Source organism: Botryllus schlosseri, chromosome 8, assembly GCF_051294905.1.
Source record: "Botryllus schlosseri isolate E-star chromosome 8, Bs_hap1, whole genome shotgun sequence".
Taxonomy (NCBI): Eukaryota; Metazoa; Chordata; class Ascidiacea; order Stolidobranchia; family Styelidae; genus Botryllus; species Botryllus schlosseri.
This window is the reverse complement of record NC_137243.1, coordinates 15,712,727-15,740,623: the sequence shown is the minus strand read 5'-3', so window position 1 is coordinate 15,740,623 and position 27,897 is coordinate 15,712,727. Positions and strand designations below refer to the sequence as shown.

Genomic DNA, 27,897 nt, shown 5'->3' with positions numbered 1-27,897 from the left:
TATCGCCCACGTTGGGAACCACTGCTCTAGTACATTCTCAGCGGTTATTTGTGGAGCTATAAAATTTGTGGGGATATTAACAGGGGTGGTCAAAATAGTCGACGTCGCTACTTCAATAACAGCGGATGTAACACCATAAATTTCCTCTCAATTAAAAGTGCAATTTTCCAAAACATATTCTGTTCGCGCCATACAGGGGCTATTCTGCCCTATTGTTATGCCATGTTTCTCCCGTAACTGCGATGCAAGCATATACGTGAACTACTTTTTACTCTACAAACTCCAACGTGTAAAAGGCAAGCAGTAGTGTGAAATCAGAAACACGTTTTTCAAGTAATACGAGTACAGGCCGGCATTACTTGAGCATTCCGAAAAAGTATAAGTACTGAGCAGAGGCCATATCGCGGATTCTATGCGATGGAATGCGCTTGACTTATCACCCTCACCAACCTGATGTTGAATCCGGGGAATGAGATATGGCGGTCCCGAGGTCTTTATTATCGATACTTCGCAGCAGAGTGGAGCGAGACGACAGCCGCGACAAGCTTCCGTTCTGGCTTCCCGCCTTCGTGACTTTCTGTTCTCGCTCCAACGACAACAGCTTTCCCTGCGCGATTTTCAGCTCGGCTTGTGCGTTGGCCGCTGTAGATTTTGCCGTCTCCACTTCCTTTTCGAGAGCCTCCTAAAGCGCACCCAGAGGTGATGAGAATAGTCAGTATTGCTACTCATTACTCAAGTATAGAAGTAGAAGGAACGCCGCAAATGTCTAATGAATTACAAATAGAAATTTCTAATACATGATAAATTTACTTGTAGAAGTGTAAAATGAATAGTAGGTCTACTCAAGCGGATAGTTTTGGAATATAGATTTGGTCGAGGATATCGCATGCTTTTAGTATAGTAAATCGGAGGTGCTACCTCCGAAATTGTAACATTGAATCTTCGCGACATCGCTCAATAAATGATGACTCTATAAATAGAGAAATCTTCATACATATATTCTGCTACCATGATACAGGGGCTATTTCGCACGATTTTTGCGGTAATTTCACTCACATAAGTGATGCAAAATTGCAAACCACTACTGAGGAAAATATATGAGGCGACAAAACACAGCGTATACCTTCTCTTCTTGGTGATCCTTGTTGGATTTCGTTTCGAAATCTTTCATTTTCGAAATTTCGATCGTGCAAGCCATCAGTTTCGCGTTGAGCTCTTCGACTATCGATTGGTGGCGATCGGTCGGAATCTTCTCGTCGCTTCGTCTTCGTCCGTCCTTGAGAGTAACACTCCGCGTCAGTAATCAGTATGCACAAGTGCATATAAATAACCAAATTCTACATTTGAACAGCTTCTTGGAGGTACACAACTTCAATATACAATTGAATAGTATATTCATATTGAAATGAATCCGAATATTTTCGGCTGACACTCGTCAGGGGTAATCGTCAGCAACTAGTAGAGAATTCAAAAGAACAGCGTATATCAACAATCGTAACACAAAATATGACGTCACCGGCACGGAATGTCGAATACGAGAGCGTTTCATGTACTATTTTTAGATGATACACGAACTCTTTTTGTTGACACAGCCTTGGCTGGTGTATTTTGATAAAAGTCGACTCCAAGGCACACAAATGAAAGTGTGAGCGACCCTTTCCGAGTATGCGAAATCTGTCGTCTGGATAATTTTTCGCACAGGCGGGATTATCCAACAGGTGTTTGCCAATTGCAGAATTTATGGCCTTTGATTGTTCCGCATCAATCTTGAGCGTATGAGTTAAGGGTGAGCTTTTCGCCGAGCGTGTTCTAATGAATCTAGGGACATGCTGATTTATGCGTTCCTGCAAGGGCTTTGACGTTCTTCCCACGTAGCCACAATCACAGTGACACTTGAATTCGTAAACTACATTGCTTTGTTGAAGTGCGGGAAGCACTTCTTTACGTGTTGCAGGGAGCAGTTGCGTTGTAGTGAAAATCAAATTGGTCTTGACTGTGTCGTAACACTTATTGACCGCTGAAATCAATTGCTTTTCAAAGCGGGTGGAAATAGGCCCTATCCAAGGTAAATGGATGTAAACATCTTTGGTTGTTCGTTCGGTAGGCTCTACTGACTTTTCTGCATTGAATTGCGTTACTTTCCTCTCTATGCCGCGGTTGATGACATGTTCATGTTCATAAATCAGCATGTCCCTAGATTCATTAGAACACGCTCGGCGAAAAGCTCACCCTTAACTCATCCGCTCAAGATTGATGCGGAACAATCAAAGGCCACAAATTCTGCAATCGGCAAACACCTGTTGGATAATCCCGCCTGTGCGAAAAATTATCGAGACGACAGATTTCGCATACTCGGAAAGGGTCGCTCACACTTTCATTTGTGTGCCTTGGAGTCGACTTTTATCAAAATACTCCAGCCAAGGCTGTGTCAACAAAAACAGTTCCTGTATCATCTAAAAATACAATTGAATAGTATATTCATATTGAAATGAACCCGAATATTTTCGGCTGACACTCGTCAGGGGTAATCGTCAGCAACTAGTGGAGAATTTGAAAGAACAGCGTATATCAACAATCGTAACACAAAATATGACGTCACCAGCATGAAATGTCGAATACGAGAGCGTTCAATGTACTATTTTTAGATGATACACGAACTCTTTTTGTTGGCACAGCCTTGGCTGGTGTATTTTGATAAAAGTCGACTCCAAGGCACACAAATGAAAGTGTGAGCGACCCTTTCCCAGTATGCGAAATCTGTCGTCTCGATAATTTTTCGCACAGGCGGGATTATCCAACAAGTGTTTGCCAATTGCAGAATTTATGGCCTTTGATTGTTCCGCATCAATCTTGAGCTGGTGAGTTAAGGGTGAGCTTTTCACCGAGCGTGTTCTAATGAATCTAGGGACATGCTGATTTATGCGTTCCTGCAAGCGCTTTGACGTTCTTCCCACGTAGCCACAATCACAGTGACACTTAAATTCGTAAACTACATTGCTTTGCTGAAGTGCGGGTAGCACGTCTTTACGTGTTGCAGGGAGCAGTTGCGTTGTCGTGAAAATCACGTTGGTCTTCACTGTGTCGTAACACTTATTGACCGCTGAAATCAATTGCTTTTCAAAGCGGGTGGAAATAGGCCCTATCCAAGGTAAATGGATGTAAACATCTTTGGTTGTTCGTTCGGTAGGCTCTGTTGACTTTTCTGCGTTGAAATGCGTTACCTTCCTCTCTATGCCACGGTTGATGACATGTTCAGGGTAACCGTTATCAAGTAAGATTTTCCGGATATTGTCAAGTTCTGAGTTCAGTTTATTACCCGAACATATCATCAACGCTCTATGCAGTACATTAAACGCTCTCGTATTCGACATTTCGTGCTGGTGACGTCATATTTTGTGTTACCATTGTTGATATACGCTGTTCTTTTGAATTGTCTACTAGTTGCTGACGATTACCCCTGACGAGTGTCAGCCGAAAATATTCGGGTTCATTTCAATATGAATATACTATTCAATTGCAAATTCTACATATATATAAGCAGACAACGCGAAATTGGATACGCACGCGAAAGGTGCACGATGACAATCCTTTGATTTATTTCTGTAACTATAGACTAGGGAAAAGAATGTGTATTACCACCCGTGTGTGTACCACCCCTGATATTCGGGTGTGAATGTACATACACCCATGGCATAACACGAAACCACAACCTATACCCCAGACTTATACTGCGGTATAAATCGAGTAAAAGATTTTAATCCAAATTATGCAATCAAATATAGGAACGTAGGAAGGTTGCGGGCCAGGTTAATCATGAACAGAATAAAATCGGAGACGGGGGATCAGTATCGTGTTCAAAGAGTACAGCACACATGTATGTATCGTGCGTGTTACTTTAGCGCGGGGAACACGCGTTCATAATTTAAGTTGAAGTAAAAACAGTCAGTTGTCTCAGCATGGTCGCGGTATTGATCAAGCAGCAAAATGTTCAGTTGCATCGCACTGTGCTGTTTTACCACAAACATCGCGAAGTTGCTGACGTGAAGAAGTGTGATATATTTAATTATACAAACGCCACTATTCATGTTACTCACACCTTGCCTTTCTCTCGGGAGTTTTGAAATTGGCGTACAGTTTGAATTAACAGGTCCACTCTATGGAGTAGTTTGGCGACTCGACATTACTTATCGGACAAGAAGTAGCACTTCACCTTAGGCTACGCAACAATTTTCAAGGTGGTGTTACAATATATAGACCAGGGGTCACCAACACGCGGCCCTCGAGGTCGTATTTTGCGGCCCGCGACCTGATTTGGAGAAATTTTAGAATAACGCTTACTAAAGCATTTTGTAATGCTGAAATTGATTTCAGTTTAAACATATTGTTGTTGGTGTTCATAGGAGCCATTCTACTGAGCCCAATATCACTATTCCTTACTAGCTGATACGGCTGCGGCATGGTAATATCATTCCATGGAGGAAGAATTTGCCGATATGAATAGACACATTGCCATGACGTGCAATGGCCCACCATTGCCAAGACTGAGACGCTTGTAAAACGACTTCGGGCTCTCCAAAAAACCATGCTTTACGATGAGATAGTTTTCCAGCGAGTAGGCTACCGTGTCTAGCTAACCGCAATATCGATTCTTTAATCCAGGGGTGGCCAATCTGCGGCAGTAGAAGAAAAATTACGCGGCCATTGACACTTAATTCAATTAGGATGTGTTGGCGGCCGTCAATATGCAAATTAAATTTGAGAATTGACTCCTTAATTAATGAGAGGTTTGAATTATTCTTGAAATTTTCTTCGGGCTAAGCGCGGTTCAATGAGAGTCGATTTTAGATTTTAACATAGTAGTGTCCTTTGTAATCTGAGTCCCGCAGTACAGATGCAAACAGCAGAGGAAAATGCTACATGCGCCCCATAAAAAATACAATTTTTAATCGTGTTCTTTTCATCACGAATGAAATTTTTTTCTGGTAGGCCTGCACTTGGGCGAATCCAATATATTTCCACTATACCGACAAATCTGATGGGAGTTCAAGAAATAACTGCATACAACAAAGGGAGTAGCCAAATAAGATTGGCACACCCAAAGATGCAGCCCAGTATTATTAACTTCCCTAATTTTTCGAATTTCACCCTCTGCAGTAACTCTACCGGTGAATCTGATCACATGGGCCGAGAAAGGATACATATTTGATAGTAATAAGTGAAACTATACTAATATTTGTTGACGAAATTCACTCATGAAAATGAAAAAATTTTCGCGCTTGGCGCGACTACAGAACTAATCCCGGTGGATCTTCATAACATGACTACTCACGATCTCGGTGCGCATAGTAAGCCGATATGAATAAATAGATTAGCCCAGAGTATACCGGCAATGGACATGGAGACTTGACACTGGACACTTGTGGACAGTTTAACGTGAGTATTTGGCCCCAGTTAGTTCATTACGACTATGCACCGGAATGCGACCGCAAGCTACATGAATAATCGAAATGCGGCCGTGAATAGCAAAAAGGTTGGCCAGCCCTGATTTAGTTGCTGCAGAGTGTTGTCAGGTATCGTGAGAGAGAAAGAAAGAATTCTTTCATTCGTCAACCATGAAATATAGTATAGGCAATTATCCACAAACATTCATGTCCAATATTATACATTTTTTTTAAAAATATTTTCCTAACTATATTTTACACGGTACAGATTGGGAGACACAATATGACCGAAGTCTTCTAGGCCGGAGTCACCCAATTCGTGCGCAGCTCATAGTTCAAAATATAATGAAATTGATGAACATGATATTTTTTGTTGTATTTGTGTTTGTTCAATGAAATATTATTTCTTTTGTGGTGACTATGCCCGTCGCCCATGTTAGAGAGCACAGAATTGTACTAACGTAGAGTTATGAAACGTGGTTGTTAAACTGCGTTGCCTATTTTAATCTCGATATTGAAGTCATGCGGCCCGCGGTCTCTAGGAATTTGGAAAAGTGACCAGCGACCCATTTTGAGTTGGCGACCCATGATATAAACCGTACCACCCTAACAAATGGCTTTGCATGAGGACTGTGATCGATATCGTGTTTAAATATAAAAACTGGGGAACATTGCTAACATTACGATTCCGACGCCAGTTCGGATTGGCATAATGAAATACTATTATAGCGGATTTGCGGTCATTGCATAGTTGCATACTTGCATACTTTATCTGATGTCTCTTTTTTCAGCGAGTTGCATTCCCGCTCCAGCTTCTTAATCGTGTCGTTTTTCGCGGCGATATCCCTTTTATACTTTTCAACCTCTTCCTTCAGCTGTAGTTTCAGCGTTTCTATTTGCATACGTAGCTTTTCCTGAAATTGATCGACGAACGACGTACAAATTTGGGTAAACCGATAAGACATTGTCAAAGGTCAAGAATTTCGTGACATTAAGAAATCGTTCATTACCGTATTTTGTTGTTCCTTTCGCCTAAGTTCTTGAACGGCGGCCAGTTCCGTGCTACTTTTCATACCGCTCATTTTGACCTTCAAGGACGCGACTACTTCTTCCAGTCTTGCGATTTCGCGAGATTGCAAATCCTGCGGACATCAAGAATTCAGTCGTCCCCAATCGGTCAATCGATGATCACAAATCAATATCAGTGGGACATTTCATTGTTGTCAATTGTTTGCACCCTCAAAATTCTCCTTGTAGCAACAGTCGTGTGTTTAAAGTCTCGGCTGTATTTCATATCTTTAAGTAAGTAAGAATGTAACGTACTGCTATATTGAAAATACCAATACACGGGCCAATAGTAGGCTATCTGTCCTTTGCATACATTCATTCCAACCGTACACTCATTATAGCAATATACCTAAAAGTTATAATATACTGTAGCAAACGAGGCCAAAGACTTCAGTTTGAACATACCGTGGCGATTCTGTCTCGCGCTCGTTCTTCTTCCAGGGCTTTGATTTGACTCAACGATGGACTTTCCGTCTTCAGTCGCTTGATTTCTCTGCGAAGTTCGTCCAGTTTGGCTTGTTTGTCATCCTAGAAATAGTAACGAAACCTTTAGGTTGCCGCGCGTCTCGGAAATTCCATGTACATAGAAGCAGAGGCAGCCGGTAACGAAGTATGTATTCTTATTCGGAGTACACAATTAGGTTTGGCCTACTTGTACGACTTACTCCTGTTTTTGACTAAGTCTTTTACTTTACTATTTTAGGGCAAAACTACTTACTTTTTCACATTGGATTTTGTAAAGTATAGAGTTGTATTAGGACACGTTTTCATCACATTTACGAGTGAATTTGTCATATTGGGTGAAATAGACCCTGCATCGCGGTAATTGAATATATTTACGAATATTACACTAATGTGAAAAGGTATTAGTTATTTTGAGTTGTTCGAGAAGAGGCACCCTGTAAATTTCAAAAGCAGCCACTCACGATCGACTACCAAAAGTATGTGACGCCTTTCCGTCAGTATTTCGTTACCGACCACCTTCTGTTATTTCTACTTGTACTTGAGTGTCAACAATAATACTACTATGACCACCCCTGATTGCATAACGTAGTAGTAGAAATAGTCTAAAAGCATATATATCAACTTGGCTATAGTTGTGCAAGTAGGCAACCATACTAGTGCTTCTACTTAACTGCCAGCGATAACTGATTTGACCACATATGATCCCAAGTCACCCTACCCGGTTTTTCTTTGAGAACAAAATCATCCTGTCGTAGTCCGACTTGATTTTGTCTTCCCTCAGTTGACATTCGGCGCAGCATTCTCGCTCCTCGTCGCTGCCCGCTGGTTTCGGCGTCGCCAAATCGTACTCGGTCCTGATCGTAGTCGAGGGCGACGGGGTTTTACGCAAGCCTATCACTTCGTGCGAGCCGTGCAGCAGATCGGTGCGGTCCATCCCGCGTATTTCGGTCGCGTCCAACACCGACTCTGCGCTGATTGTCCTGGGTGTTTTGATTGGCTCGCTGGTTCTCATTGGGGCTCCTGTCGTGAACCTGCGCGCCCGCCGCGCGTTATCGCCGTGAGTTGGAGACTTTTTGCCCGAACGCTGCTGAAACAGAAAGAAATCTTGTGACGGTTGTGGGTACGCTGTAAACGAAAATCGTGTATTTCGCCGATCTCCAGAAAGAATCGTGTATTTGACGGGTTTGTCACCCGATGGAACAAATGTGAAAGTAAAATTTTGTTACCAGAAATTATCGATGGACTGATTTGCACCCTGCGCTATTGTGGAAATCTGGCAAACACGTCACCAATGAGAGAGAGAGAGAGAGAGAGGGTCTGTCTTTATTTTTTCATCCAATCAAAATACATAACAAACAGACAGTGCATGAGGGAGAGAGAGAGTCTATACTTTCATCCAACCAAAAGACGTACAGAAACTATGCATGCACAGTACTCGGTATTAGACAGGAATGATCGACAAGACCATGAAGGCCATCTAGTCTGATCACACCAGCTTCCAAAAAATGCATTATTATTATTGTTGTTGTGATTAAAGATAGAATGTAGCTGTACTTCTCTGACGTTCTCAGTATGGAAATGAGAGTTACACAGTTAATTAACTACTCAGTGGGATACGAGTTCCTACATGACTTCGGCGGATGTACAGAATTAGTTGATTTACATCGTAATTTCATAATCACCTATACATATCAACTAGCCGTTTAGCAGGTAAGGATGCCACAACAGCTATAAATGCAAGGAGGGTGTGTTCCCAAATTATTTATACTACAATGATAGCTACGTTATACAAATATACATGATCTTATATATATATAGTAATCCGACTTTTCAGGCAAACAACCCCGTCCGGACTTCTTTAAAAAGCTATATTACTGGTGTTGGTAAAAACGTCTCGCTATAAAATTGGAAAGGATTTTTTAGTATTTTCAATGAATGTATACTCGAATTTGGACTTAAAGTTCAAGTTCAAGTTAGAATCCAAATTTAATATATTATTTCATATCACACTCAAGTTCATATCCGTCATCGTGCCAGACAGTGACGAGCGGTGAGGTTCATGGCTGGTGAGGCACGGACCCCCCCCCCACACACACACAAACACACACGCACGTAAAGTAGCCTACCTGATAAAGAGATCCAAAATGTGAATAACAACAGCAGCGGGTAAAGAGAGCATTTTCTTTGCACACTGATAGCCGTTGCAATTCCTCATTATACAATACATGTATAGGACTGGTCGCTATTTTGCTAAATGGGCAAGTTTAGACGGATATTAATTACTATCTCTTCAAGTACCGGTATAAATTATTCGAAGCATAAGGCAACGACAATAATGCAGCCTATGCAAGTAGTTATCACATACCACAATTTAACGGAAAATAAATAACAGCTACCGTACATAAGCAAGGGAAGGTATTTGCTCCGCATTACGTATTGGCCGTTGCTACTATATAATTGCTACAAGACAGTCAGGACTGTTGTATTCCGAAATCGATAGCGCGTTTCACTGTGCTGCGATTGTCCAATTGTTTGCGAATAGGGCATGAGGCATATTCGTTTGTGCCTCACCTAGCTATTGTTTCTATGCGATAGCATTGGTTGTAATAAAGCCGAATGTCACCTTCCTTGGTGATTTTGAGGGGGTTCTGGTGGTCTGAAACTGTCAATATTTGGATTTTCGGAACCAGTGTGACGGTAGCATTTGATTCATACCAGTTGTTATGAATTCCGAGCTATTTATGATGAATTGCATTGTCGCAGGTGAGGCACGACCCGCCCGTGCCTCACCTGTGCCGCAACTCTCTTTCGCTCTGTATTTTTGAATAATAATTATGCAAATTGATGATGTTGTGTGAAAAAATGTTCAAATTTAGTTATTTATGAACATCGATGTAAAATATCAATAATCATCGACTCAGGGATGGTTTTCACAATTTTCACTTATTCGCCCTGACGACAGGTGAGGCACTGCCTCACCTGCCTCATTGGACCGCACGTCACTGGTGCCAGATACACTCTGAGAAATACTTACAAATTACAAAATCACAATTATTTGGAATTATTGATTTATTATTTAATGGGACTTTTTTCGACCCCGCTTTATTCAATTCCATATTCAAAACCGCACAAGTACACAGTCAAACTTTCGCTCCATAAATTTTTAATTTTTTACGATTCAGAACCGGGCACCACCGCGATACTGACCTCAAAGATTTTGTCCGGATTGTTCGATCGGTGCGCGAAAATCTGCCCGGCGCCGGACGCCCCGAGCACCGGCAAAGCCACGACTTTGTGTCCGTTGTCGTGTCGCGGCAGCACCTGCAGGATCTTATCCGGAGACGCGCGGTCTCTGTCGTCGGGAGAGTATGAAAAAACACCTGACGTCGTAGTCGTGTTCTCCGCGCTCATGTCCACGGAATCGGCCGCTTCCGAATACGCGGTTCCGTTGTTTGACAGAGCGACGCTCGATTGGTACTGAGAACCTACCGCGGTGTCTTCGTTCGTGCGATGCTGGGAGTGAATCGGGGGTAGCCTGTAGTTCTGCTTGGCTCCAGTCTTGCGAGAGTGCGGCTCTTCCTCATTTACATGATCCTGCGATTCCTTGGTACAAGCGAAAGTGTAAGTGGCGTCCAAAATTTGGATAAATATTGCCAAGATGTTGTTGTTGTTGTTGTTGTTGTTGTATAAATTTATTATTGGTGCTCGACTTCTAATGGTCTTTTGCAACAGATCTAAGACGAGAGTTTTATATATCATTTTATGTCTTTATAACTCTCGACCAGTTAGTAGCGCATATTCTATCAGAGTACTTATGTAAAGATTTGTCAGTTTTTACGTCAACAAGTGTTTTTTTTCAGGCCAAACTACTTCGTAAGGACAGACGGTGCCAACCAGCAATGAAGATAAGTAGTAGAATTCTAACATTATGTGCGAAAACACCTAATTTACATACAAGAGGGCAAAACTTTAAAAATTTAGTTTTTTGGTACAAAATGTTCCGTTTTTAGGTACAAAAATCACCCTAATTATGAGTTAAATTTTCGCAAGACCCGCTTGAAATGACCCCTTTATCACTATAACTTGATATATTTTCCAAGATTGTAGCGACATTAGTCATTCTGCGTTAGTCGCGAAGATATGCTTATTGTAATTTCGAAATTAGCCAACGCCGATCAACTGCTCAAATCGTGTGACCCCTTAACCGAATCTACCATTTTGAAACAACGCACTTGAGTAGTTTACAAACCTTCCGTTTTTTTCCTCTTTAAGTAGTTTTGACATGTCCTGAAAATTGCTATTTCTATTTGCAGTTGCACTGCATTACTTGTACGTCTACTTGAGTAGCAACGCTGACTACTATAACCACCTTTGACCGCTTCTGTCGTCTTACAGCGACAAACAAATGGTAATCACGTCGCAACGATATTTGCCATATCATGTTCCGTTTGTTTCGTAGAACTGTGTATTTAGCAAGGTCAGGTCGGCGATCGACAGTTGCTTCCGTTTGAACAGCGGCTATTTTTAGTCCTACAACACAAGAGACACCCTTATACCTTGTTTCGTTCTTTCGTGGTCGTTTGCTGAGTGGGGTAATTCACGATCTTGCTGGCCTTCTGGGCGAATTGCAGGCTGCTCAGAGTCTCGTGCGCGAGATTGGGATCTGGCGTGGCGGTGACTATGAATCTTGTGACGCAATCTCCGCCAATCGCATTACGAAGTAACCGCGTAAGCTTGGAGTCCCTGTATCATAAAAATATTTCTGAAATGACAGCGCCCCGGTAAATCTATCCAGCGCGCATGAAAAAGTGCAGGTAGACAACTCACACTGCCCGTGACGTCATCATAAGGAGTTCAATTATTTTTCGAAGTACGCTATAATATATTTTGCCGACTGACACTAGCGCTACTACTACTACTACTGACGTGGTTATGACAACAGATTATTTTACTTCTACTTTACAGTTTTCATTTTTTTTACCCCAAACTAGTCCTGGAATACTTACTTTTCACTTATTTCGAAATAACCACTTCTAATCGTACTTGATAGAAATTTACGAAGTTACTTCTACTTCCCCAAGAGTATGTTCCAATGATGACTAAGTGGACAAATTATGAAAATATATCGAATCGAACCACTATAATAAATAATTAAAGAATTGGTCACCGTAAATACTATTTTATTCATAATCCAAATTTTTCGACGGCCATAACTCCGCTTCCACTGGTCGGAATCGAACCAAATTTGTTGAACATCGTTTCTATACACAACCTAACACTTTCAAGGGGTGAATTGAAAATTGTCAAATTTTTTGCTATTTTTTTTTATATATTAAATAGAAACTTTCTTCTCCTGTAGCAATGCGGCTATTGGTTGGAATTGAACCACATTTTGTGTGTAGGCTTCAATTAGGTAACCTAACAATTTTATCAAGTAGCCAGTCCGATTTGAGAAAAAAAGTCATTTTTGAAGAGCCGCACTGCAGAAACGTCGATAAGTGACATCAGTAACCTCGACAGTAGCCATTTTACTAAAGTAACCAGTGGTGAAATGAGTTTGGCATCACATCAGCTCAACAAGGATGTAAACTCGATAATCCAAATACTGTGAATAACATGATACGGGATGAACTTCTCGGTAATACTACATACTTCAACGTAATTGCTTATAAATGGTATCGTACCAATGACCAATTCAAAATTTCAAGTGTCATCAACTCCCTGGATACCACAAAACATTCCAATATCAAGTTAAAATGCCATCATGAGATGATCGATTAATGTTTATGATATGGAAAATATAGAATTGACCATTGAGGTCATGGCGAAGTATCGACGGGGTTATCAAGGCGTCCACTCACGGAATGTAATCTGATGAATAACATCCACAAAACTCTAAATGCGCTATTGTACATATAGGTTTGCACAGTGTATAAAAATAAAACCATTGACCTGAAACACTCGAAATTGATTATTAAATTTCAATTGCCATTTGGACAGGTGGTATAAATCGTAGTCGCTGGAAAGGAGCCAGATAATGAAGTGTCTATTCGTACAACTAAATTTTCACATTTCCATTTGTATGCGTGTGTTGTATTGTAATTAGGGGTAGGGGGTAGGTAACATCGAGTACCTGAGTTGTCCTATTCCGAATCGAGCATCACTAATTATATGGCGTTATAACAGTGTGGATGATTTGGAAAGTCCGAATATCTACAGCCTTGTACACTTTATGCGACCACAAAAAATGAATGCCAATTACACACCACATAGAAATGCCTTACTCCGCCCAGCATTCGTAACCATATCGGCATAAAATATGCCTGGGATATTTTCTTATACACATACGACATACTTGTACGCGTGGAAAGTGTTTTTATCCTCCGCAAGCGAGTCGACCATTTGCGCGAAAAGTTGGAGCGACTTGGCAGTCTTGGCTTCCGCACTTCCAACGGCTGGTGAATCGTACATCACATGCTTTACAGACTGCAAACCGACGACTTGTAATAATAATCGTGCAAGCAAACCGTAGTCGATCAGCATTTTACCCTTTCAACCCCGACCAGGTCTACGAATTTCATCTCGCCCGCCGTCACTGTGGTCGTTTCTCTTTCGCCACCGTTGCGTGTGTTGTTTTGCGTTATTAGTTCTTCTTTCACGAGTTTTACGGTGTACACAGTGTGACTGCGACTTCCCGCGTCGCGCACTGTCAAGTGAGGTCAATTTAAAGTCCATGCCTATACTGCGTGTCCCATAACTATGGGCGCAGTCTCGGAATAAAGAAACCACATATGCAAAGATTCGTCCAGCAACGTGCTTACTAGGGATGGTGTGGGCGTTCGGTTCACGTTCGCGTTCGGTGTGTGAACCTCAGCAATTTGGAGGTTTGCGTTCGCAAACGAGCCTTGGTAGGTTCTGCACTGTGAACGTTTCTCTTAAATTGCAATATGTCACACTATTGTAACATCTTTGGATTAAATTATAGCAGGCATATGGGATATATCTTGATTTGATTTGTTTATTGTGTCACAAAAACAAAATCCGTCCTATTGGGGTGTTGACTACTGTATAACTTATTTCTGTCGCAAGTATAGAAGCCGTTTCCGATCAATATCAATAGCAATAGTCTGATCACGCTTTAAGAATACATTGTCCGATCGAGCCTAGATCAATGCGTAAGCTTATATTCCCTTTTAAGTCCCCGTCTAAATTGTTGGTTAAGCGACGGAAGATTTTGATTCTATGGCATTAGTTGCTGACGATTACCACTGACGAGTGTCAGGCGAAAATATTCGAGTTGATTTCAATATGAATATACTATTTAATTGTATTGTATTGTATTTGATTGTTCCAGTTGAAAGTTGAACATTTGGTGGCGCCTAAAAAGTCAGCTTGTACTTGATCATTGTGGTCTGAGTCGCCGCTTGGTATCGTGCGCAAGCACACTGCACAATGCACAATTGCACATTAATATATTAATTTACAGAAATGCCGGCCTAAGGTTTGAATTTGCAATATGACTCACTGGACGCTGTAGGCTCGGGTTCACGTTCGCGTTACTCATAGATAGGGTTGCATTTAAAACAGAAATCAATTTTTAAAAATGCATGTTTAAAACAACAGTGACGCCACGAATATTCAATTGTGACGTCATAGTGGATTGACGACAATTGATAATATAGAGCAGAGTTGGATCAATTGTAATTTGTAATTGTAATTGAATGTAATTCATTACATTTTTCAATGTAATTGTAATGTAATTGTAATTGAATCATTTCTATTTTGTGTAATTGTAATTGTAATTGTAATTTGACAAAAATTTTGCTCAATTACAATTTCAATTACATTAAATTGCTATTGAGACCTGACAAGCACAGCATAAAATAATTGACTTATAATGCATTCTCTTTAAATGTCGACAAGGAATTTGATGGATCCATTCGCGGAAGCCCTTGACTGCGCCCTTGCAGGCGAAGTTTTTTATTATTACCGCTATACTGGCCTCGGCTGCCATTGTATACAATTATTAGATTACTAACCAACGGATGGATTCGCAACACGTGACTCACGATTGAATACGCCGAGAAGCGAGCTGCTGAGCCGGCTAAAAGCAGCAGAATTGATAGTCCAATTGCTGGCGATCCAAGCGTCGAAATTTGATATGTATGGTCCTAATCGCACTGATTCCGCAATAAAAGTATATTTCCAGGTAATGGTACCATCCCAAAATAGTCGTGAAAGTCTGGGAATCGGCATTGTTCTGAACAATCGCTGGGCGTAATTAGTCATTGTTGTAGTCATGCTGCTGCGGCGCTCTCACTTTTCAGAACAGTCGGCCTTAAACGGCTATTTTTGAGCAGTTACATTGCCCTGACGAGATTTTAATTTGTATTTTTGGAATTAGTGCATCAATAGCTTACGATAAAGACCAGATGCATCAAATTTGGACGGTTGGATCGCCAGCTCTAGGACTACAAAGTTTGCTGCATTTAGCCGGCTCTGCAGTACGTTTGTCGGTGCATTCATCCGTGACTCACATCTCGCGCATCTATCCGTGGGTTGGCAATCTACAATACGATTTCAGATCACGATGCTGCATCGTTACTTCGTCTGGCTAACTAACCAGACCACTGGATATTATATAACGTCTTATCTGACAAAGCACGGTTTTGTTTTTACTTCTCATCCTAATTCCTACGTCCCTCGATAAAAATAATAATATTTCTTTAATTATATACTATATACGCAAATCCAACACGTGCATATATTATAATACTTTTTTCAACGACATACTGCATACTGGAATAGTTCGAAAACGTTTTTTTCTTTTTATTAATTACCGGGTATTTGCGCATCATGAATGAAACATGAATACTTGAATTGTTGTTAATTACGACGCTACGGTTGTCAAGGAGCACGGTTGAATTTATGATTATTCAATTACATGTTCAACAGCAGCAATTGTAATTGTAATTGTAATGTAATTGAAGCATGCAAGGAGTAATTGTAATTGTAATGTAATTGAAACATGCATGAAAGTTATTGTAATTGTAATTGTAATTGAACTGAAATAATGTAATTGATCCAACTCTGATATAGAGTAAATATAGCTCCATCCAACCATATCATATCGATATACGTCGGCTATATCGGGTGGTAATTGTCCGTAGGCTCATACAGCATGTTTTTGGAAAGTATCCACACAACTATGGCATAATTTCATAACTTGAAAAACAAAATTTTTTTAAAGGCCTTTGTTTAAAACACTGTTTAAAACATGTTTTAAACGAAGTGTTTTAAAACACAGTTTGTGTTAAAGGCAACCCTGCTAATGGAGCCTTTCAAAAAGGTTCCCGTTCGCACGAACCAGAACCCTTCAGGGGTTCGCACCATCTCTAGTGCTTACATTAATTGGTGATGTAAATCACGCCGCTATCATCATCATCATCACCCTGACCAGTGACCATTCACGCACATTATGCATACACAACCGTATAGCCACGACGATAATAATTTGTAAATGGCTGTAAAATATGGGGGATGATGTTTTAACAGCTTTTTGACGTCAAATAGCCATTGTGACACAGGGAGTGCGGTGATTTTACAATGAAGAGGTGGCAGATTTGCTAGGCGCAAAGGTGCCTTTCTTTCGATCCCTGACTAAACCAGTGCATAGAACTATACACTACTACCCATAGAGCAATAAGGACATATGTCATTATAGCCGTTACTGCCCACCAGCGTGGTGGTAATTACAGAGGAAAATGAGGAGAGGCCCTGGCCCCCTTGGTCATCAAACGAAATGTGTCAAGTGGGTGATGTTAGATGACGTAAAGTTGACATTCTTTCATATATAGGCTGCCGTGATAGTCCACATGAAATTGTAATACCAATTATTACGGGCATAGCGTGTAATTTGCGTTATGTATGAAGTAGGTTTAACATGGGTTACTTTGCTTGACTATGTGATTCAGAGTTCGTTTCAAGATACACAGGACATCTGGTTAGTGGTACAGAACTTGAAGATAACTTTCAATGCATCATCCATTGTAGTAAAATATTTATTCGACTCGAAGACTCCTTGAAAAGAGGCACCCGAAAAATCTTCGAGCTGAATAAATATTTTTACTACAATGGATATTGTGCTGAAAGCTATATAAAGAACAATATCAGCAACCTGTTGTATTTGTTGTGACTTTATTCCACAGGTTGGTCGACTTACCGACTGTCTGGAATAACTATTGACCTGGAGAAGTGCACCGTTTAGGTTTTGGATACGTCCTGAACTTTCAAATGAGTTCCAACGCGCTTGATTGAAGTTTGAATACCAGATTGCCACGATATACGCAGCGCAAATTATTAGTTACGTACTTCGGTTCGGGCTTCTCCGCAGCTGCTTGCTTATTTCGTCCACTGTCGAAACCTGAATTTGCGTGATACCTTCCAGATTTGTAGACACGCCGCTCTCGTTAAATCTGATTCCGTCGGAAGCAGACGGGTCCTGGAATGGTCATGTCGACACGAAACATAATTTTTGAATGTTCCCAAAGCCCCGCCATCATAGTTACCAGAAGATCGTAAAACTTCTCATTGTAGATTTGTAGAAAGGATGTCGAAATATAATAAGTGACGTTTGATTCCTGATTGCTGTTCACAGCTTTGCGATGAAATCAGGCGGTTAAGGGAAATGCCATCATTTTAAAATGTACGAATGCATCCGCATCAATTCATATGCTAAGAAACTGAGTATATTTTGTGTAACAGAAGGACAACTAATCCCTAGGGCGATTTTTTTACCTAAAAAACGGAAGATTTTGACCTAAAAATTCAGAATTTTGACATTTTTCGCCTTAAAAATCCTAATTTCGACCAAATTTGACCTAACGTATGCAAATTAGGTGTTTTCCCACATATTGTCAGAATTGTACTACTTATTTTCATTTTTGGTTGGAGCTGTATGTCCTCATAAAGTAGTTTGGCCTCAAAAACAGTTTTGACTAAAAAACTATCAAATTTTTACACGAAAAAAAAATTATGTGTCAACCATGTGTCAACCATGTTGGTTTCATTTGAATGTTTATGATTCACAATTAGCAGACAATGGGCCGTCTTCAGTGGACGGCTTATAAAGTACGCTGCAAACTGTAAAATGTCAAATGATAAGTTCACCGACAGTGCAAAATCTACGATACAGATGAAATGCAGGTTGCAAAAAAGTTTCAACTTCGCAAAATATTTTGACATTTTTTGACCTAACGCTACAATTTTGACCTAATTTTGACTTTTTTGACACTTAAAAAAATCGCCCTACTAATCAACTATGGGTCGCGAATATTTGGCAACCGTAGATCATGCAAAAGGATACTGTTCAACAGATATTCCATGGATCGCATGATTAAGCCTCTGTGTTTTCCGCTCGTAGCTTTCCCGTACAATGTGTAACTCTTACCGCTGTTTGGGATTCCATAGGAAACGACGCACGTTTGATTGCCCTGAAAGCAATCGGTCACATTAGTCTTCATATGCGAGTATCTTATTTTAGGAGTAACGTAGTTTTCGGTCGTATAGGAATCTGATTATCGCTGAAGAGCCTACCTTCAAGACTGCTTCAACGAGTGATTGCCCCGTTACTTCGAAAACCTCTCTCTGTGGAGTACTCTCGGGGAAAATATGGGAATACGTGAAGAGGTACTTGGTTCCGTTCTGTAACAATCACAACGACAGATGATGATTGTATAACTTGTGCAACTACAGATGATGTCGTAATGGAATGATATGCGGCCGTATATAAACCTTTTAGCTTATTCGCGCACTCCTATTGCAAATAGGATACACGTCTACTTGCAAATATGGTCATTTCGAACACGAGAGGATGCCTAATTGCTCATGTTGTCAATTGAGCATTGCTCAATTGCTCTTGAGTTTGGATTCATCGGAATTGCATCCAGCTCATTCAAAATTTGTTTTATGCCGAGACTTGAAGCCTATACGGTTATAAGCATGGAAGGATTGTATGAAAAAGCTATTTCCCAAATTCTCCCTATTTAAATATAATCCCGATCGCGCTTCATATAAATATGTTAGAGAACAAGGCAATTGGATGGCGCCATCCACTTACTTTTATGAATATCGGCAATCATAAAAATTAAATTAAAAATTAAATGAATAACCCCTACGGATGCCGAATTTTTCAGTACACCGCAGGATAGACGGGCAATGAATCTAGGGGTCCATGTATACAGGAATACATGAGATCAGCGAGTATAGTTTTGTTGCGTCAGTCTCAAGACTACATTCCGGATATTAAAATGATCGATAGATTTACAGACATCCCAATTCCCGACTGGTTCAAAATGTATCATATAAAACAAGCAAGGCGACAACTTGTATTATTCGACCTTCCTGATGATCGATGACATTATTATTGTCGTAAAATGTACTCGACGACAGACTCTTGTAAAGCTATAGCATGCGCTGAAAGTAGCCGCTTAACAATAGAAAAATATTTTCATTACCTTTACAAAGCCAAACCCATATTTCGAATAAAAGTCAATCATCGTCGCGCAACGACTCTGTTATTACCCACAATGTCGAACTTGTTAGTACAAAGTAAGTTATGACAAAGTCAATAAAGGCATATTTTCAGTGCTATTTGGGACGAGCGCGTTAACAATATCGATTTTTCGGCATCTTAACCTATTGGTGGTAGCGTTTTGTTGTATTAGCACCTCGGCAAATACATTAATCGGAGTACGGAATGTCATTTCGACAAATAAGTTCGGCGTCGGGTCAATTACCAAACGATTGCCGCCGTTACGAGTAGGAATGTATAAAACTGTCGTACAACATTTAAGTAGTTGGGTATGATAAATACAAACATAATTACTGATACAACTGCTTAATAAAAATCAACCTACGCTCTCTTTTCCTTTGCTTGGTCGAGTGCAAAGCAGCACCTGAGAATCATTTTCCACAGACAAACTCCGCAGTCGAGAAGTTCCGTTTTCTGTTGATAATATGAAAATAATAAAGCACAGACATAGAAACGATTCCAACATCAAAATCGTCTGGCTGCGGGAGATCTTTGTTTATAGGCTTATACCCTAAATACCTTTCCTTGTGACTTTTGATAAGGTCTTCGTAAAACGAATCGCACTTTTATCATTCTGGAGCTTGCCATATATTTAGAATACAGTGAGTCGAATATTTCCAGCGTTATCCCTGGGATTGTTTCAAAATGATTTTATATGGTTGTCCAACGCAGTGATTCTCAAACTTATAGCTTGCGAACCGGTAAAAGTTGGAAATAAATTTTTCGGACCGGTGAATTTTCCAAAATTAATGTGATGTAATGTAATGTAATTAAGACATTATAGACAACATATACAATATACATTAAAGTTGCTGACTGTTATTTGTAAATGCGACTTCGCTGTTTTCTAGATTTTGTCATACCGTCGAATGTCGCTAAATTTTACTGTCGAGTTTCATCCAAATTCTTGGCTTTCACACTTTACTGGTTTTAAACGAGTTAGGTGGTGCAGCATTTGTAACATTGTGACGTAGGATATGTCGAATGCAGACCATGAATTCTGTGTTATGTCGGAAAGCGTTTTAAATATATAAATCAGACTACATTTAAGGATTACATCTTTAATCAATCTACAAGCCTCCAACTGTTACATTTTGCAATTGATAATGAATTAAAACAGAAGTTAGAAAGGTGACGCGGACAGGCGGCTTAGGACTTGGTATAACTGATTCCGGTATATTTTGCTACCAGCTAAAACTAACTTTGGCTACTGTGTAACTTCGATAAATATGTGAGCTATTTTGTATGTGGGCTGGGCATATATCTCCATTCAGTAATAATATTGCCGCTTTACGCACTCAGCAGACTCCGCAGCCAGCATGGAATCAACAGTCCTCAATATCACTTTGAGAAATGATAAAATACCTTGCAATTGCAACTAAATCGCAGAGCGACCAAATTAATTGCGGCGCAAAAACGACTTCTTACCCGGCGACGCATCTTCCAATGGACGTATTCGAAGAAGCACCTTGAAATTATCAGGATTAGGCTTGTCGAACGAGATCTGCTCGCTGACGCCCGTGACCTCTTTCATCAGGCCCAGGTAGGAAGGTTCAGAAGATATCATTCCGTCTTTACCGGGCGTATCATAGCCGGACATGCTAGCGCCGTTCGTGGGTTTAATCGTCGTATGGAAAGACAGACCGGTGTCGTCTGACAGTTGAATGTATTGCTTCGTCCTGATGACCATCGACGGTCTCCGCTCCGTTCTGGTGTTTCCTTCGCTTAGATCCGGCCTTGTCGAGACAAAGTCTTCCGCAAAATAACGGGGATCGCCGGATGCAATTTCTTTTGAGCGGTAGAGCTGTCCTTCCGAGTTGATTCGGGAACGGTCTCCGGTTACTCCTTTGTTTCCCTTCCTAAAACGTAACACGAGAAGAAAGTTATGAAAAGCGGGATAATCTCTCTCTCGTATAGCTTTCTTCTCGGTTTATAGAGGTTTTTCGAAATCGGATATGACAGTTATATGTTTTCTTCCGTTGCTTGAATCGCGAGTGCTAAAAGATCAACTTTTTCGTTTGTGCAATCTATAAGGCGACTAGGTTATCCCGATGAAGGTTGGACAATATGAAGTTACTTATTGCGATCACGTTCGATTGCGGTATGTTGAGTGCGCGTATTCTTTCGATGTCTATACTCATAAAGCTGTGCAGTGTGCAGAAGCCAAACAAAACTCAGATGAGCCTAAAAATATACAATTCAAAATGATAAATGTGAAGTAAATTGATGTTGTAGTTGGTAAGTTGGATAACAAATAATTTGTCTGCGAAGATCGATGGGCGATGAGCCGATCGGTCCTTTTATCATAAAGGCTGCAGGCCTCATAATTTTGCAGCTGTAACACAACTCCAATTCGTGAAAAGTTAATTTGATATCACAGCATTTGCGCAATATAGGGCTACTCGGTCTACTCCTCACAAACACTATTGATCATGTCATTACCCGAGTCAAATATTTAACTAGCATTCGGACATAAATATTCGAACATACAAAATTAAATTTGAACAATACTAAAATATTAATATCAAATTATTAGAAATAGACTATGACCGAGCGACGAAAACCGCGGCTCCGTCAATGACAACCTATTTAAACTTGAAAATAACAGCGCGTAAGTGCTGCCCCTTTCCATCCATTACTTAGTTGCAATATCATGATGCCATGGATCACAGGAACATACTGGGAAGTATTTAATACCCCTGGACTCCACAGTTAATTTCGTGACATGCATTCGATTGTCATATCACCACAATAGCATTCTTTGATAAGAATGTAACCGGCGACTGTATTGACAAGGGTAAAAGTTCACGAACCGAGATGAATTCTCCGTTTCCTCTCTCGCAGTTACCGGTGCTTGCTTGTTGATGATGTCGCTAGCGCCAAGCCATTTCTCCGTGTAGAGATTAAAATTTATATTCCCCTGCCCCGTCTTTCGCTGCACGACAGGACCCAAATCACTGAATTTGGCTAACGCATCTCCCGCCGTCGCGATCGGCCTTTTATGTCGATGATTACTTCGACGAGCTACACTGAACTGCGAGGATAGATCTCCTGCCAAGGGATCACTTCTCCGCACTACTTGCAAAGATTTTCTGAGAATTTCGCCTGAATACATCTTCGCAGGTCTAGGATTTGACTGCTGTGTCTTGCTTGAAGACGAGGAGCACTGACGCACGAACTGCGCTGGATGATAGCCGCTTTTCAAGACTGGGTCGGGTGGGTGATAATTCTTTTCGCCGCGGACTAGCTGTATCGAAGGATCAATGCTTTGTCCTGTCATTTTCGTACATTTCTTCTCATAAGAGTATACCCGCATTTCTGGAATGGAATGCCCGCCATTTCGTGACATAATGGTAGTTCATGTTGAGAGCAATTCATTTTCATAATGCGAACTATCGGTATACATTTGGAAGTTTGAAAAACCCTGGTATTCAATCATATATTAGCGTCATATGAAAAGATGACTATATTCACATAATATTTAGGCTATATTGCATATGTAATAATGCCCCATCTTGTGAATATCATGGCACTAGTGCTATATAGTGACCGATGGTGTTATCCCTGTCTTCCTCATATAAGACTTACAACACATGCTGTATAATGAAATCTGGAAAAGTTTCGTTAACTTGAGAACAGTGAATACAGTCGACGCATTGGCATACTTTTGTACCACATCTCCTATACCTATACCTTCGCTATAAAGCGCGTGGCAACGCAACACTAATGAAGACAGTAACCAGCCGTGAGTTAACTTGGTAAAAGTGATCACCGTTGATCCTCTATAAGTGTGTGAACAGTTGCGCTGTCATCGTGTGATGGTCCGAAGTTTTCACTCTTGGGCCTCTCAGCTTACCGTGAGAGGGCATCTTGACCGGACGAGATCGCGTGACTTGGCATACGAATGTTTACCGTTCGAATAACAGTAAAATTTCGGGTATGACGCGCGAGAACTGGTATTTTACTGATAATCGATTGGAAACAACTGTCGCGCCAGAAATGATGTTGATTTCTGCTGCTGTGATGACGTGTTTGAGGAGAGTTCCAATTATAAGCCGAGACTCAAAAATTGATGATGACCTTTGTGCATTCCAATTGATCCCAGATACTTCTCGTAACTCAACGACGTTTCTTTGAGCACTTCGCACCAGCGTTTATATTTCTTAGTAGTCTGGTGGTAAAACTAATCGATTATTGGTCGTTTCACGATTCAAAACAATTGTTAAAATTATCTAGAGCTGCGATCCTACTGTAAACTCCTATGGCCTATATGCCTTAATGTGACAGATGACATCCATACTCAGAATTCTAAAACAACCAGGTTTCACTTAACACCAGCGGTAAGCAAACCTCCACATGTAACGTATATTGTCAGCATGTTATCGCGAAGAATCCGTTTAAAATATAAACTAGAGAGGGTTTTGAGTTAATGAACACTGAACAGTCCCGAGGGGCGTGCAGATCGTGATTACAAGGTGACAGTGTTGGGATCAAGTCACTACCTTCGAGTCACGAGTCATCTCGAGTCATTGCACATTTTGACTCGAGTCAAGTCAAGTCAATCGATTTTCAAAGGTGACTCGAGTCAAGTCAAGTCACTCGTTTTTTGGAGGTGACTCGAGTCAAGTCGAGTCAAGTCAAGTCAAGTCACGAGTCAAGTCACAATTCAAGTCAAATTGAATTTTCGAAGTATGATAGATGATGCAAAGTCATTCATTTTACTAGTGATGATGCAAAGTCATTACATTTAACTAACTAACATATGTTATTATCGGCCAACACAGAGGATCGAATACGAAGCCTCTGGAAGTTGAACAAATTGATATGTTACAATTCACTACCCATCTACACATCCGTGAGAATATAAACGCATAACCTATATATTCCTTAGGTTTATTAAATCATACAAGAGTGTTGGTGAATGTGATCAGTGCGCAATGTAAGCACTGAGCCGTCTAAGAAACAAAGATACGTTTCTATTTGATGAATCTATTGCTACTACGACAACGTAAGCTGCGATCGTTTCGTTTGCGGTCAATTTATTTGTGATGTAATAATGGAGGATCAGTCAAACCTTCAATCAATGAATGACTGGTTTCTCTCATAAGTGACTCAGGCGTATCGCGAACAACGCAAACATACATAAGATAGGGTGATTTAATCGACACCTTATACTTAATGACTTGAAATTGACTCGTAAATTTTGCTCCGAGTCACGAGTCAATCCACATTTCTGAAGCGCCGAGTCAAGTCAAGTCAAGTCATTTTTGCAAAGTGACTCGAGTCAAGTCAAGTCATACGAAAAAGTTGACTCGAGTCTGACTCGAGTCAAGTCATGACTCGAGTCATCCCAACACTGCAAGGTGAAGAAGTAACGATATAATCGACGATAACATGATCAATGACCTATGACCATTCGTCAAATCATCATTCGTCAACTCCTACTCTCGTGAATTTAAGAATGTACGTTTGCGAAAGAAACTATTCTTGTTCACTCTTATAAATAACATTTGATCAGACCACAGATTAACGAGCTCGACTCGGTCCAGCATACGAATCAAATTTGTAGCATGGCAGCTCAATGAGCAATGAGCATACGTCTCGAATTCGCAACTTTCGCTAATGCTGAGATTCGTTTGGCTGTGCAAATTACCGGCCCCGTTTTGAAAGGAGCTGCTAAATATTACAACTATATGTTATAACTAGGGCAATTTTTTTGATATTTCAAAAGAAGTCAAAATTAGGTCAAAATTGTAGCGTTAGGTCAAAAAATGTCAAAATTAGGTCAAAATTGTAGCGTTAGGTCAAAAAATGTCAAAATTGTAAACAAAGCCAGAATTTTTTTACAACCTGCATTTCGTTTGTATCGTGAATTTTGCACTGTCGGGGAACTTATCATTTGACATTTTATAGCTTGTAGCCTACTTTATGTGCCTACCGTTGTAGACGGCCTATTGTCTGCTCATTGTGAATTATCAACAATCAAATAAACCAAATAGGATGAAATGGTGTTTGTTTGTTTATTGAACAGTATTTGGCACTTATCGCCTATTTGGTCATTTGTGCCCAGAACATGAATGTTGTAAAGTTCGTTGGTCTTTTTCACTTTTTGTACGCTTCGCGGACGACTTCCTGTCCCGCACGCATTCACCATCTTTCACTCTCTCTTCCGTGCGTCCACTTCAGTATCTGTTGCTGTCGATTATTGAAAGCTCGACTTCACTTTATCCGTTTGGGCTTTTCGTACGACACCGCTCAAGCAGTGAGGTCGGCGATGAGGAACCCAGATAAACCCCCGACACATAGAAACATGGCAGAGCCGAGACTCGAACCAGCAACCATTGGTCTCGTGACTGCAGTTATTTAACCAACTGCGCCACTCGCTTCCCTATGAAATGGTGTTATGCTCAACGTACCCCAAAATCCTAACTGAAGCAAGACTGCGTGGGCATTGCATGGTTCTTATATCAAGGAGCGCATTATGAAAAATTGTGATGTCAAAATGAAGCAACACGGCGTGTCACCAACAGTGTACGCACGCACAACTTCAGTGTTGTCAGCCATCAACTGCTACTGTTGAACGTTCCATTCTTGGCAAGATACTTAGTAGGACAGACACTTTCTACCCGAGACTGTAGGAAAGTATCTTTCGTTGTACTACAACAGATTTTAATTATTTCTACCATAATACGTGATGTAAGTACTGGAATTCTTCATAGGGCCAGGTTTCGTTAAAATCAAGTTTTTTCATGAAAACATTTGTCAGTTTTTGAGCCAAAAAGTTTTTTCAGGCCGAACTAGGCTACTTCGTAAGAACAGACAGTTCGAACAAGAAATTACGATAAGTATTACAATTCTAACATTATGTGGTAAAACACCTAATTTACATGTGATAGTTCAAAATTTGATCAAAAGAAGTTTTTTAAAGTAAAGAATGTCAAAATTTTGATTTTTTAAGGCAAAGTCTTCTGTTTTTTAGGAAAAAAATATTGGCCTGGATATAATTAAGGTAAGAATGAATAGGAAAAAAATCATACTTATAAGCTATATAAAAATAATATACCGCGATATATATTTCGGTGGCATATCGGGCTAGCGCGATATATTCAGTATGCCAAAATGCCAACTGATGGGACCTTGTCAATTAATGCATGCCAAGTACTTTTAGCAGCGACGAAAATGGTGGAAACGGGCTATCATTAGAAAAAATGGTTGCATGTCGGCCAATATGTTGGCCTCATATTCATTTTCACGCAATTGAACTCAGTGCATCAAGACGTATGTGGGTACACAAGGATCTCTGTTGACATGTTTCCAAAGTCATTATTTACGTTTCACGGGATTACCCTGTCAAGCGTTTGATCAGCGCGTGATTAATAAGGCCAGCCCTCAATGTATACTGCGCCGCCCGTAGCCTATTCAACGAAGCAGCTTTGTACGCGACTCGAACTGTCAATGAAAGAGTAATGTTTCATTTCCCACAATAGTTCGGCGTGAAAACACTTGTCACGCCTTTAGTAGCTATTCACTATTTCATTAATTTTCACAGCGTCGTTTTTTCTTTTCCGATTGAAGCAAACAAAACACAAATAGGATACCGCTATGATGATTTTAGCAACCAATGATGTCATCATTGTAATATCATACGGGGCTGGGATGCTGGATTTTAATTACGGTTGACGGTATAGAGAGGAGTAGTCTCGTAATTGATCTAATTTCATAAACAGTATGGAGGTATAGGATTAATTGTACTGTGTTGACGTGTTCCTGTGAATATAGAGAAATGTATATAGCTTGTATAGATCAATCACTTTTCGTGGAACATTTCGCAGGTGTGTCCTGTAATCAGTGTTTTCCAATAGAAAAAAGCAAGGCCAATACGAGAGACATGTGTATGTTCATTGTTCAATTCATTTTTGGAATCGGAATCATCACAATCAGGCTTTGGATTAAGGCATCATTTACAAGACAGCGCACACCATAGTCACATCTTGCACCGGTATATGAACTGTGATGCTGTGCAAATAGTCTATGGTGCCCCAATCGGACAAAACTTTATTGTTGATTTCGTAAATGGAAGTACGACGGTGATATTAGCAGCTGCCAATAAATTCCAATTGATATTTCAATTTTTGACGCTCCCGGTACATTCAATAATCCATTTTCGTTCCATTCGACTCGTTCGCGACTTACCAAAACGGTAAGGGAGGGTTGGCTTGGATTGTCTTTTGTTATTCGCTGACTTCTCACGTCATAAAATATGATTTTGATCATTTTCTGAATACGATATCTAGTTCCGAAGGGCAAATTAAATCAAGTGCGTGGATGTGG

The 27,897-nt window shown here is 40.4% G+C and overlaps 1 protein-coding gene across 3 annotated transcripts in view; it reads right to left on the bottom strand.

Moving 5' to 3' along the window:
- LOC145444887 (uncharacterized) overlaps positions 1-27,897 on the bottom strand; it is a 34,892-nt gene that overhangs the window by 2,492 nt on the left and 4,503 nt on the right. Inside the window, exons 1-17 of one of the 3 annotated variants that reach the window (XM_080322933.1) lie at positions 22,380-23,920; positions 20,995-21,425; positions 19,892-19,980; positions 18,570-18,677; positions 18,340-18,466; positions 17,543-17,631; positions 17,346-17,475; positions 13,523-13,680; positions 13,330-13,460; positions 11,531-11,717; positions 10,182-10,577; positions 7,693-8,061; positions 6,915-7,037; positions 6,452-6,583; positions 6,209-6,355; positions 1,124-1,276; positions 451-682 (exon numbers count right to left, since the gene is read on the bottom strand). In XM_080322933.1, coding sequence (XP_080179059.1) covers positions 451-682; positions 1,124-1,276; positions 6,209-6,355; positions 6,452-6,583; positions 6,915-7,037; positions 7,693-8,061; positions 10,182-10,577; positions 11,531-11,717; positions 13,330-13,460; positions 13,523-13,680; positions 17,346-17,475; positions 17,543-17,631; positions 18,340-18,466; positions 18,570-18,677; positions 19,892-19,980; positions 20,995-21,425; positions 22,380-22,915 — 3,538 coding nt within the window. In that variant the 5' untranslated portion in view covers positions 22,916-23,920. Of the gene's footprint in view, positions 1-450; positions 683-1,123; positions 1,277-6,208; positions 6,356-6,451; positions 6,584-6,914; positions 7,038-7,692; positions 8,062-10,181; positions 10,578-11,530; positions 11,718-13,329; positions 13,461-13,522; positions 13,681-17,345; positions 17,476-17,542; positions 17,632-18,339; positions 18,467-18,569; positions 18,678-19,891; positions 19,981-20,994; positions 21,426-22,379; positions 23,921-27,897 lie in introns of those variants that run through there. The other 2 variants (XM_080322935.1, XM_080322936.1) reach the window with 2 other exon arrangements.